The sequence below is a fragment of the Saccopteryx leptura genome, chromosome 3, assembly GCF_036850995.1.
Source record: "Saccopteryx leptura isolate mSacLep1 chromosome 3, mSacLep1_pri_phased_curated, whole genome shotgun sequence".
NCBI lineage: Eukaryota > Metazoa > Chordata > Mammalia > Chiroptera > Emballonuridae > Saccopteryx > Saccopteryx leptura.
Window position 1 is genome coordinate 102,427,639 of NC_089505.1, and position 12,003 is coordinate 102,439,641.

Here is a 12,003-nt window from a genome sequence, read left to right on the forward strand (position 1 = left end):
GTCACTGACTCTACAGGAGCCCCTGCTCCAAGGCAGGTATGAGAAGCAATCTATGAGCAACTAAAGTGCCACAACTACAAGTTGATGCTTCTCATCGCTCTCTAAATAAATAAGTAAATAAAGGCCTTAGAATTATTAATTCGAGGGTGTTCTGCCCCTGGTCCCACAGCTAAGAAGCTGTGGGTTTGCACTCAGGAATCTGGCTCCTTAACCTCTGTGCTTTGCTGTCACTTTTTAGTTCCTTTTTAAGGAGCCTAAAGGTCAAGGTCCCACCTCATGAAGCCAATATGAAGCGGGACCCCAGGCGGGCTCTGAGGTCACATGGGTTACACACCAGTTGCACCGCCACCGGGTCAAGCGACCCAGCAGCCCTGGGAGGCCTGAAGGGCGGGTAGGAGGCAGGCTGGCGGTGGGCGAATGGCTGTCTCAGTGCCTCACCTGGCCAGTCACGTGGGCCCAGGTATTCTGGTGGCTCCGCCCAGTGCCCAGCCCGGCCCCTCCCCAGCCCTCGGCTCTGGGAGCGGAAATTCCTGCGCCGGCGGGACGGAGTCATCGCCGATCCCTTCGGGTGGACTCCGCCATGGAGCCAGTAGAGACCTGGACGCCCGGGAAGGTGGCAGCCTGGCTCAGAGGTGGGTGGGGTCGGGACAGAGTTGGGCTTGAGGGGCTCTGGGGCCGGGAGAGATAAAGGAAAAAAGGCCTGCGGAGGCTGTCAGTTGGTTAATCTGTCAACAAGTAGCTATAAGCGTCTGCCCTGTCTCTGGGACTGTGGAGGCAGAGATGAGCCCCGTAGGCCCGAAGAACCAGAAGGGGTCTCCTATTGCCCCAGCTGCCAAGAGGCTGCCAGGGTGGCGATGCGGAGGCGGTGGGTGTAATGAAAACAGAGGGGGACCCGCCCAGCGCGCCCACGCCCACTACGTCTCCTAATCTTCCCTCTGCTCCCGGGCGTAAAGGGCTGTTATTAAACCCATTTTTCAGAAGCGGAAACTGATCCACTGAGCCAGGAAGTGATTTGCTCAGCTCTGGAACAAGGCTGGTCTTATTTCCCTTCTCCCCGCCCTGAGGCTCCCAGTGTGTGAAGCAGAAACCCCAGCCAGATCAACGGGTTGGCACAGCCCCTTCCCCCAGGAGCCTCCAAGAGAGATGCCCCCGGGCTCAGTCAGCCCAACTGTGTGGGAAAGGGCCCAGAATGCCAACAGACTCAGAGAAGCGAAGGGCTAAGACAGGCAGAGGGGAGGGGGAGTCAGGACTTTCCTCCTAGAGGGGGAGGTGGAGCATGAGTATACTAGGGTCAAGCTCAGGGTGACCAGACCCCATAAAAGCAGGGATTCAGGGTTGAATTCAGACTCCCAGACTGGGTTTCAGGTCCAGCCCCTCCATTCACCAGTTCTGTGACCAGAGGTCTCAGTTTCTGTCTCCATAAAATGAGACTAGCAAGTGTCATGAAGTGCACAAATGAGACAATCATGGCAAGTGCCTAGGATGCTCAATGCCAGCTCTGTTGGGAGGCACACAGCACATTCACTGTTCACTACCCATAGAAAAGAAGTTGCTCAAGGACTCATAGCTATGGAGTGAGTGACAGGTTTAGGAACTGTCCAGTGCTCTTAATGTCACACAAGGAGCATGGGAGAGCTGTTGGTCACACACAAGTTCTCCAGGGAAGGAACCCGGCTTGCTTGGAATAGGAGGAATTTCTCAAAGAGTGAGCAAACTGGTAACCTTTATTTGCATCAGTTTTCCTGTCTGTAAAAATGGGAATAACAGTGGGCTCTACCTTCTAGTTTCAGGGAGGATCAAATGTCTGAACATGTTTAAAACCATTAAAATTTACCCAGCTCATAGCAAGCATTCAGTAGATATTTTTCTTATTTTTGAAGGTCTACTTTATGCCAGGCAAGGGCTAGCATTAGAGATCAACAGTTATTTAAGGCCCAGTCCTTGAAGAGCTCTTGGTAAAGTGGCAGAGGCTGATGTGTAGGGGTTTCTGCAGGTACAGAGGGCAGTGGGGGCAGAAGAGGCCCCGACGCAGCCTGGGGAGTTGTGCAACACTTCCTGCAGGAGATAGATGAAAAGGAGAGTAAAGGAGCTGGAAGAGCAATCCAGGGAGAAGAAATAGCACCTGCAAGGACCCTGAGACAGAACATTTCAGGAGCTGCAGGGAGTTAGTGCTCTGGATTTGAAGTGTTGAGTTTGAGGGGCTATGTCAAGTGATGAGACGAGAGGCACGGGACAGCCTGATCACACTGGGCCTTGGAGACATGGTAAAAAGTCTGGCGATAGTAATTCAGTAGCTGTTACTGATAGTCTACCACAAACCAGGAAATGGCCAAGTGATTGACATGTGTTATGTCACTTACACATGATTAGAAGGTAGGTGCTTTTATTATTACCAGTTACAGGTGAGAAAACCGAGGCACAGAACAATTAAATTACTTGCTCAAGTGCTGGCACTCAGGTCTCCTTGACTCCAAAGCCCCATCCATGTTCTTACTCCCTATTAAGCAGACAAGCAAGCATCAGCATCAGAACACCTGGACACCTGGAGAATTTGTTAAAACGTGAACTACTGGGCTCTATCCCTGAGTTATTTAGCAGGCGTGGGGTGGAGCCAAAAATCTATATTTCCAACTAGTTCTCCAGTGAGGCTGCTGCTGCTACAGGTCTGGAGACCAGCCTTTGAGAGCCACTGCCCTATTAAACTATCCTACTTCTCAACTCAGTAGCCTCATCTGTGAAATGCGCAGAATACAGCCTAGGTCTCAAGGTTGTTATTAGGGACAGATGGGAGGCAAAAGGGCTATATGGGAGTGAAGAAGTGGCCAGAAAGGCTGTGTCATCCCCTGGTTCCTCCATGCTGTCCCTCCAGGCCTTGATGATTCCCTGCAGGACTACAGCTTTGAGGACTGGGAGCTGCCTGGCAAGTACTTGCTCCAGCTCTGCCCCCATCATCTTGAGGCTCTGACTGTGTGGCCTCTGGGCCACCAGGAGCTCATCCTGGAAGGGGTGGAACAGCTCCAGGCCCTGGTGAGTGAATGGTGGTCACACTGGCTTCCAGCTTCTATCCACCTGGGGGTGTCTGATGGGCTGGCCACTGCCAGGGGGTTAATTGCTCCCTCTCTGGCACAGAGCTCTGGGCTACAGACAGAGAACCTGCAAAGCCTGACAGAGGGGCTGCTGGAGGGGACCCGTGTCTTCCAGAGCTTAGTCCAAGGCCGCCTGGGGGGCTGTGCCGAGCCCCCTGCCGATGTCCTCAGTGCGGCTGCGGAGCTAGTGCGTGAGGCCCATTCCCTCCTCTTCTGGCTCAACAGGTATCTCAGGCTCCTCCTAGGGTCCAGGTTGGGTGACTGGATAGGGGACCCTTCTCACCCTTGGTCTCCTCAGGGCCTAGAAAAGAAAAATAGAGCTTGGCTCTTGCTCAGCTATGTGGAGCCAGGCAAAGAGGTTAGTTGGTCTGTGCAGGGCACTGGGATGCCTGGGTCCCCACCCACCCCCCAGCTTGTAATCATAGCAGTCATATTAACAACACTGCATAGACAGCTTACCTCCCCCTTCACTGGTTGCTGCTTGTCCCACAGGTACCAGTTCATGTGTCGTCTCCTCAGGGAATCTTTCCCTGTTAAATACTGTCAGAGCTCCCTACACTTCACAGCAGTTGAAGTTAAATATTGTTGATGGAATCGTGTGTTCAACTTCTGTCTCCCCAGTTCCTAAACAGCCGGGCAGTATCAGGTGCTTGACAAACAAGTCCTGTGCAAAGCTGGTTAGCAGTATCAGTTATCCTCTTTACCCTAAACCAAAACCCGTCTGAGCAGGTGTTATCCCCATGCATCAGATGAGGGTCGGCTCTGAGTGCTTCTGGGACTTGACTGTTAAGCACAGCTGCTAACATCTGTTCCATTTCTCCGTGCCAGGTACCTCTTCTCCCACTTAAATGACTTCTCGACCTGCCAGGAGATTAGGGAGTTGTGCAGGAAGCTGGACCAGGTCTTGCAGGAGGTAGGAGAACCAGGAGCCAGGCTTGGCCCAGGCTGTAGAGACCGAGTCACAGGAGAGCTTTTTATAACCCATGAATCAGCACAAGATTGAGAGTGAGGACAGGAAGAGGCATGAGCAGGAAGAGAGGTGCCTAGCCACTGGGTAGCGGGCGGTGGGGGCATGGGGTCTCCTACCTGGCAGGGGCACCCTGGGAAGTTTGACTTTTAAGAAGAGGAGGGGTGAGGGCATGTGTGGTGACTTTTGGGGGCCTGGTGCCAGTAGGGAGACCTTGGGGCCGAAGCTCTGAGGCCGTGTCAGTCTGGGAAGGAGGCCAGGGTATGGGAGGCAGGGAGGGACTGCAGGGAATTCCCCCCATCCTTTGGGGAAGGCAGTGCCCCTGCTCAGGGAAGGCCCCTGCTCTCACTGCTTCCAGGACTGTCCAGCGGCCGAGAAGGAGAGTGAAGTCCTGACGATTGTAAGTGTGCGTGTGGAGGGGAGGGCAGTGGGGTTGGGGTGTCGTAGACGGGCTCAGGCTAGACATGCTGCTCCCCGTCCCCCAGTGCAGCCACGTGGCTGGGATCTGCCACAACATCCTGAGCTGCAGCCCCAAGGAGTTGCTGGAGCAGAGGGCTGTGCTAGAGCGCGTTCACCTGGACAATCCTTTGGTGAGCTCTGACCTTTTACCTCTCACCTCTCACCTCTTGGCAGCCTGGCCTAGGTCCTGAAACATGCTTCCAGGATCCCACAGAATCCTCTAGTGTTATGGCTGGAACGCATTTTTTTTTTTTCCTGAAGCTGGAAACGGGGAGGCAGTCAGACAGACTCCTGCATGCGCTCGACCGGGATCCACCCGGCATGCCCACCAGGGGACGATGCTCCGCCCATCTGGGGCATTACTCTGTTGCAACCAGAGCCATTCTAACACCTGAGGCAGAGGCCACAGAGCCATCCTCGGCGCCCGGGCCAACTTTGCTCCAATGGAGCCTTGGCTGTGGGAGGGGAAGAGAGAGACACAGAGATGAAGGAGAGGGGAAGGGTGGAGAAGCAGATGGGCGCTTCTCCTGTGTGCCCTGGCCGGGAATCAAACCCAGGACTCCTGCACGCCAGGCTGATGCTCTACCACTGAGCCAACTGGCCAGGGCCTGGAATGCATTTTTTTTTGTTTAGATGTTAGAGACCCAGAGGACTTCCTGGGGTCTCACCATTATTCAGCATCTTCCCCAATTTTGTTGGGCTGCAGCTGGTGTGGTATCAAGTGACAAACTCTATCCCTGAGACACAGACCTAGAAGATTAGGGAAGAGAACATAAACTTTTCTGCTTTAATCTCTCCAGTTGGGAAAACCAGAGCTCCAGCCCGTCCTAGCCCTGCCCTGCCCCTGCCCTGCCCTGCCCCTGCCCTGCCCTGCCCATCCCTTCCTACTGCTCCCCATCCCTGCTTATCCCTTTAGGAGGGTTGCTGAGAATCTCACACCTCAGAAGTCAGCAACCCCAGCTTCCCTCTGACCCTTATTGGAGGAAGAGGCAGAGGCCCACAGAGGAATAGAAAGCCCAGAGTCACAAAGCAAGTTGGGCAGTGCCAGCTTGGAGCCAGCTCTTTCCCCAGTTTTGTTCATCCAGGAATTTTGTTGCTCAGTGGGGTCCTGCCCACTGGCCCTGCTGCCCTCACACCCTCGGTGACAGTAGCCTCTGCCTTCTCAGGGCCTAGAAATTCACACCACCAGCAACTGCCTGCACGTCGTGTCCCAAGTGGGCACCCAGGTGAGAGCCCCACACCCTTCAACTGCCCAGTTCCCAAAATCCCTTTTACCTGCCAGCCAAGCCAGCTTCAAGCCCCAGGAGGGTGCACCCTCTGAGCCCCGTCCCCCACACCAGGTCCCCTCCAACTTCCGGCTGCAGATCCTGCCTGGAGATGAGATTGTCCAGGTCAACGAGCAGGTGGTGGTAAGTGAGGAGAGGGACAGGGAGGGAGTGAAGGGGTTACTGAGTAGAACCCAGGGCTGATGGGTAGGGAGGAACTTGAGGAGACTAGGGTTGTAGGAGTTGCCTTACATGAGAGCTATGGTGAGGGGCTCATGGAGGCTTCCTGGAGGAGGAGGCATGAGGCAGAGCCGGAAGCTGAGAGAGGGCTCTGAGGGAGAGGGCTGTTGGGTTGCTTCAGAGCCTCCTGCCCAGCTTGATCCAGCCCGGGGTCCCTGTCCTGTCCCCTAGGTGGGCTGGCCCCATAAGAACGTGGTGAGGGAGCTGTTTCAGGAGCCAGCCGGGGTTAACTTAGTGCTGAAGAAGGTCCTGGTGCCAGAGACACCCCCACAGGTACCTGCTGCCTGGCCCTGCCCTCGGCCTGCTTTCAGATTCCTGTGGCCAGCTTCATCACTCTGTTTCTGGTTGTTCCCCAGACACCACCTCAGGCCCTGAGCTCTCCGCAGCTGAGGGTCCCATCAGTGGCTCTGGCCCCACCATCTCCCAGGTAATAGGCTCTGCCCCTTGTGCGTCTTGGTGGAGGACCCACGGACTCGTCTCATCTCCCCTTGCTCTCCTCTCCCCAGGGCCCCACCTGAAGATGTCTTTGCCTTCAAGCCGACCTCAAACCCAAGTCCCAAGCCCAGCCCTGCCTCAATAGGTAGTTTCAAAGCCCCACAAAGTGGTAGATGCCCCAGGAAAGACATGTGGGGTGCCTGCCTCTGACCCCTGGACTCTGACACAGCTGCCCTAATGCCGGCCTGGGGCTGAGCTCATGGAACCTCCTCTCTTCTCCTTCCCTGACAGACTGTGTCTCCCTTGACCCCGAGCCCCTGCCCATTGCCCCTGCTCCCCCAGCCGCACTCCCAGCAGGGGCAGCAGAGACTCGCGGACCCCTAGAGGACAAGGTAAGCTGAGTGGCTCAGCAAGGAAAGACATGGCTCTGGACCCAGAACCTCCTCTAACCCTCTGTGATCCTTTCAGAGTCCTGTCGCTGGTCGGAAGAAATCAAAAGGTATGAGATGCACCTGACTGGGTGGGGGTCCCTGACATGAGGAGCTCTTGGAAGTCTTTACAGTGCTGGGCAAGACACCTCCACATACACACACATACACACTTCACACACAACTTCTGGAAAAAGCTTTGTTTCTTGGGTCGGACCTGTGCTCCCAGCCTGGGCCTCTCTGAAGGTCTGACTTTGAGCTAACAGCTTGTCCTCTGATCTTCAGTTTCCTCATCTCTAAAATGGGAAGAGTCATTCCTCAGAGCTGACAGGTGTAACATTCCAAGCACAGAGTATGGGTTCAGAAATATCAGCTTGAACACTCATGGCAACAGTGCAGTTTTGGGGGCCCAGGGTGCCTGGCCAGCCCCTCACTGACCGGCCGGGCTCTACTACTGCAGGCGTGGCGACGCAGCTGAGCCGCCGGCGGGTGTCATGCCGGGAGTTGGGCCGGCCCGACTGTGACGGCTGGCTCCTGCTACGCAAGGTGCCCAGTGGCTTCATGGGCCCTCGCTGGCGCCGCTGCTGGTTTGTGCTCAAGAGACACACGCTCTACTGGTACCGCCAGCCCCAGGTGAGACCCTACACACAAGCATGTAAGCAAATGAGTCACTTCAGGCCCACAGTTCTTGTTCCAACCCCACCATCTACTCTTATCTGTAGAAGTAGATAGGTCACAAGTGGGCCCCAAACCCTCATGAGCCCTAGTGTTACTCTCTCTAAAATGGAGACACTTTAGAGCAGGGGTCTCAAACTCAACTCAGCATGTGGGCCGCAGAGCAAGATCACAGCCGTTAGGCGGGCCGCACTAGGTCTACAAAAGGCAACTGTTACGCAACACTTTTCAGTGTCACAAAACGACCAGAAACTGTAGTTCGCATCACAACTGCTGTTAACTAAGCTAATATCTAGCTAGGATGCTAGAGAAATGAAAAATATAAGTAGGCCCCTAGGCTTACTTAATTTTATCCAAAATATTTTGAACTTCGTGGATTAGTCTGCGAGCCGCACAAAATTGTTCGGCGGGCCACATGCAGCCCGCGGGCTGCGAGTTTGAGACCCCTGCTTTAGAGAGAAATGACCTACTATGTGTGTAAAAGCACCTTTCCTTCCTCTTCTGTTATTCTGCCCGTCCTAGTGATAGACCATTCATTCAATTGTTCATTCAACAAACATTCAGGTGCCTACTGTGTACTCGGCTCTAGGCTGGGCACTGAGGACACAGGGAAGTCTTGGACAGTTCTTTCTACTCCAGGCTAGTAGGGGAGTGGGTGAATATACGCCCAAGGACAGCTCAGGGAACACATGCTATGATGAAGGAAAAGCCTAGGGGGCGGGTGGGAGCCCGCAAAGGTGGCCAGTCCAGCCAGCAGAGCAGTGAAGGCTTCCTGAGAACTCGGTGCTCAAGGGTCAGTCAGATGGAAAGGAGATAAAGCCAGAGGGGAGAACAGCTTCTGCGGAGCTCAGTGGTGTGAAGCAGCCTGTCCTTGTCTTTTGACGGAACAACTGCAGGAGCAAGCTCCTCTTTTATGGCTATTTCTCTGGATCTCTTTGGGTCCCCTTTCCTGGCTCAAAGGCACCCCTTGGTCACCTCCCTGCTCACATCCCAGATTCCTGACACTGAGATTTGTGGTTAGCTCAGGAGGTGCCCCCTGTGGGAGGTGACCTCAGGAGCCTGGCTGGACCTTGAGGGTGTTGGGGCCTCATGCTGACCCTCCCTATGATCCCCTCAGGATGAGAAAGCTGAGGGCCTCATCAATGTCTCCAACTACAGTCTGGAAAGTGGGCATGATCAGAAGAAAAAATAGTTAAGTCCTGGGTATGACGTGCTGGACATGGTGGGGAGACAAAGGAAGATCCAAAGGGGCAGTAGGGGTGGGGTGTGGGCAGCAAGGGGCTGGGATTCCCAGGGCAGCCTCTGGGCTCTAGAGGGGCACATCCAGGCTAAGTGAGGGCCCTCTGCTCCCCGGCAGTGTGTTCCAGCTCACCCACAACGTGTACAAACCCTTCATCTTTGCTGCTGACACCCTGGCAGATCTGAGCATGTGAGTGCCACCCCTTCACCCCTGACCTCCAACGTGAGTGCTGAGAGCCTGGATTCACATCTCTGCTCTCTGATAGTGGGTGATAGAGGCACTCCCTTATGATCTATAAAAGGGCCTCAGAGTTGCTCTGCAGATTAAATTAGAAGATGATACAGGGGAAAGGCCGTTGGCATATAGTAAATGGAAATTCCCTGAGACTCGTTTGTCCATACAGGTGGGTGCGGCATCTTATTACCTGTATTTCCAAGTACCAGTCTCCAGGCCGGGCCTCCCTGTCCTGCAAAGAAGGTTGGTGTCTCACAGGGGTGGGTCTCACTGGGTCTCACCTGAGCCTCTACCTTTCCTGGAATGGGGGCTGGGAACTCAAATGCCCTAACCCACTTCCTGGCCTCCCAAAATCCTTTGAAGCTTAGTGGGTCCCCCAACTGCTCTTGTCCACCTCAGACTGCTACAGTGAAACAGAAGCAGAAGACCCTGATGATGAGGCTGGGTCCCGCTCAGCCTCGGTGAGTAGGGGGCTGGTGGGGGGTGAATAGTGGGGTGTAGAACTCAAACTGATACCTTCTCCTCCTTCCACGCTGCCCACAGCCCAGCCTTGGCCAAGCTGGGAGTCCTCTCCATGGAGACACTTCACCTGCAGCCACCCCCACGCAGGGCAGCCCACAGACCTCCTTTGGCCTTCCAACAGGTGCTGTGCCGGGCTTGGGAGCTGACATGAGGGGCTGGTGCTGAGACGGGCACACCCTCATCCTGCTTCTCCCACAGATAACAGTGAAGGGGCACTGGAAGGAATGGTCCAGGGGCTGAGGCGGGGTGGCGTGTCCCTCCTGGGCCAGCCACAGCCCTTCACTCACGAACAATGGCGGAGCTCTTTCATGCGGCGCAACCGCGACCCCCAGCTCAATGAGCGGGCGCACCGAGTGCGGGCGCTGCAGAGCACACTCAAGGTCAGCTGGGGCACTGGGCATGGCAGGGCCTGGGCTCTCTTCTTTCGGCTCTGGCTGCTGGCCCATGCTCTGGGCTCAGCTGTGGACTGGGCCAAGTTCTAGGTTCCCAATTTGAAGACTGGGGCTATACTGGGTCAGGTGCCCAGAGTTCTCTCTGGGTTCAGGCTCTGCCAACTCTCCCTGGGTGATCATGGCCTTTAGCCCCTACTCTCCTTACAGGCAAAGTTGCAGGAGCTGCAGGCCCTGGAGGAAGTGCTCGGTGACCCGGAGCTGACCGGAGAGAAGTTCCGGAGGTGGAAAGAGCAGAACCAGGAGCTCTACTCAGAGAGCCTGGCGGCCTGCAGAGTGGCACAGGCGGAGGGTGGCTCCCACGTCCTGACCTCTGACTCCAGAGAACAGTCTTCCCACCCCTTGCCCTCTGACCCTGAGGAACACTCCCATCATTTCCCCCTGACTCCAGAGAGCCACCTCCAGCCTCCTGACCTCTAACCCTAGCCAGTACCTATCTCCTGACACCTGGCCCTGAGGACCACCTCCACCCCCAGCCTCTGACATGTCTAGGACAGAGCAGCTGTGGGTTCTCTTTAAGGTTGGAAGTAGAACTGGTCCATAGTTTTACCTCAAGCTGGCTTCCCTCTGCCTGAGCATCCGCTATTTCTGCTCCCCCTCCCCTGGAGCAGGGTAAAGTGATATGAACTCTGTGCCACCCTCTCCCCCCTTGCCAGTGAAGGAGTTGAAAGAAACTGGGCCTGACCTGTGATGGCACTGTGGATAAAGTGTCAACCTGGAATGCTGAGGCGGAATGCTGAGGCTGCTGGTTCAAAACCTTGGGCTTGCCCAATCAAGGCTCATGCAAGAAGCAAATACCACCGATGCTTCCCACTCCTCCCCCTGCCTCTCTCTCTCCTCTCTAACATTAATAAATAAAATCTTTAAAAAAGGAAACTGGGTTGAAAGAAACTCCCATCTGTGCTCTGACCTGTGGGGGCACAAGCCTGCCCCCTCAGTCCCTTGGCACTTCTCTCCCCAAACCAATCTGTACAAATGTTCTTCACTTTACACAAGAGACACTTTTCAACCAGATAAAGTGTTTCCCTAACAAATTTATGAGTGCCTTTGACTTCCATCTTTTTTTTTTTTTCTGAAGTTGGAAACTGGGAGGCAGTCGGACAGACTCCCGCATGCGCCTGACCGGGATCCACCCGGCACGCCCACCAGAGGGCGATGCTCTGCACCTCTGGGGCGTTGCTCTGTTGCATCCAGAGCCATTCTAGCGCCTAAGGCAGAGGCCATGGAGCCATCCCCAGTGCCCAGGCCATCTTTGCTCCAATGGAGCCTCGGCTGTGGGAGGGGAAGAGAGAGACAGAGAGGAAGGAGAGGGGGAGGCGTGGAGAAGCAGATGGGCACTTCTCCTGTGTGCCCTGGCCGGGAATCAAACCCGGGACTTTCACACGCCAGGCCGACACTCTACCACTGAGCCAACCGGCCAGGGCCTGACTTCCATCTTATGATCAGGAATCGGCTGCCCAGGGGGGCTGGAATGAAAAGCTGTCAGAAAGGGAGGAACACTTGGTACCTACCTTCTGGGGTGGCCCACTGGCCTGGACTGCATGGAGCTCATGTCTACCAGGATGAGGATTGCTACTCCATGGTTACGAGGACTCCTAATCATGCTCATTGGCCCCCAGCCCTTTAGACCAGAGGGTGCTTTCCTGCCCCATCTCAGGGGAAGACAAAATAAGAAATAGAGACCAGCCTTTCACACTCTAGATGGGAAACATAATTTGTGTGGAAGGGCGGGTGGGCTGCTGGAGACAGGGTGATGGGATAGGGTAGCAGTGGGGAGGGGAGCAGGTTGCAGTCTGTTAGGAGGAGGGCCCTGAGGTGAAACATTTTTCTCATTTCAATGTCACCTCCAGCTCCTGGATCCAGAGCAGGGACACACCCCCGTGTTTCCCTCCAGGTTGTAGAGGAGACCACCAGCCTCTGACTTTTGACCCCAGCCAAATTCCTTAGTGTCCCTAGCTTCCTCTGTGGGGTACCAAGGAGGTTTAGTGGGAGGAGCTTCTCTC

At 55.2% G+C, this 12,003-nt stretch overlaps 2 protein-coding genes across 5 annotated transcripts in view; one reads left to right on the plus strand and one right to left on the minus strand.

Annotated features, from left to right (window-relative positions):
* The window catches only part of PAQR7 (progestin and adipoQ receptor family member 7), a 373,180-nt gene that overhangs the window by 299,330 nt on the left and 61,847 nt on the right, over positions 1-12,003 (minus strand). The gene's annotated exons all lie outside the window — the stretch shown is intronic.
* On the plus strand, positions 418-11,021 carry CNKSR1 (connector enhancer of kinase suppressor of Ras 1). 4 transcript variants are annotated; one of them, XM_066375486.1, is made up of 21 exons: positions 418-613; positions 2,870-3,027; positions 3,130-3,311; positions 3,915-3,999; positions 4,412-4,453; positions 4,539-4,643; positions 5,679-5,738; positions 5,853-5,921; positions 6,189-6,290; positions 6,374-6,444; positions 6,524-6,597; positions 6,744-6,844; positions 6,921-6,951; positions 7,341-7,513; positions 8,673-8,746; positions 8,913-8,984; positions 9,199-9,272; positions 9,429-9,490; positions 9,573-9,672; positions 9,750-9,931; positions 10,151-11,021. In XM_066375486.1, the coding sequence occupies exons 1-21, from the start codon at positions 418-420 to the stop codon at positions 10,418-10,420; spliced, it is 2,283 nt and encodes a 760-aa protein (XP_066231583.1). In that variant the 3' UTR covers positions 10,421-11,021. The 4 variants fall into 4 exon arrangements, with proteins under 4 accessions (XP_066231583.1, XP_066231580.1, XP_066231581.1 ...); XM_066375483.1 differs by having other exon boundaries at positions 498-632; XM_066375484.1 differs by having other exon boundaries at positions 498-632; positions 5,877-5,921.

What these genes read in the sequence shown, in the direction of transcription:
- CNKSR1 (XM_066375486.1), top strand. Translation starts at nt 418, where the DNA reads ATGGCTGTCTCAGTGCCTCACCTGGCCAGTCACGTGGGCCCAGGTATT. An exon ending in TGGAACAGCTCCAGGCCCTG is followed by an intron (nt 3,028 to 3,129) that starts GTGAGTGAATGG and finishes TCTCTGGCACAG; the next exon opens with AGCTCTGGGCTACAGACAGA. An exon ending in AGAGTGAAGTCCTGACGATT is followed by an intron (nt 4,454 to 4,538) that starts GTAAGTGTGCGT and finishes CCCGTCCCCCAG; the next exon opens with TGCAGCCACGTGGCTGGGAT.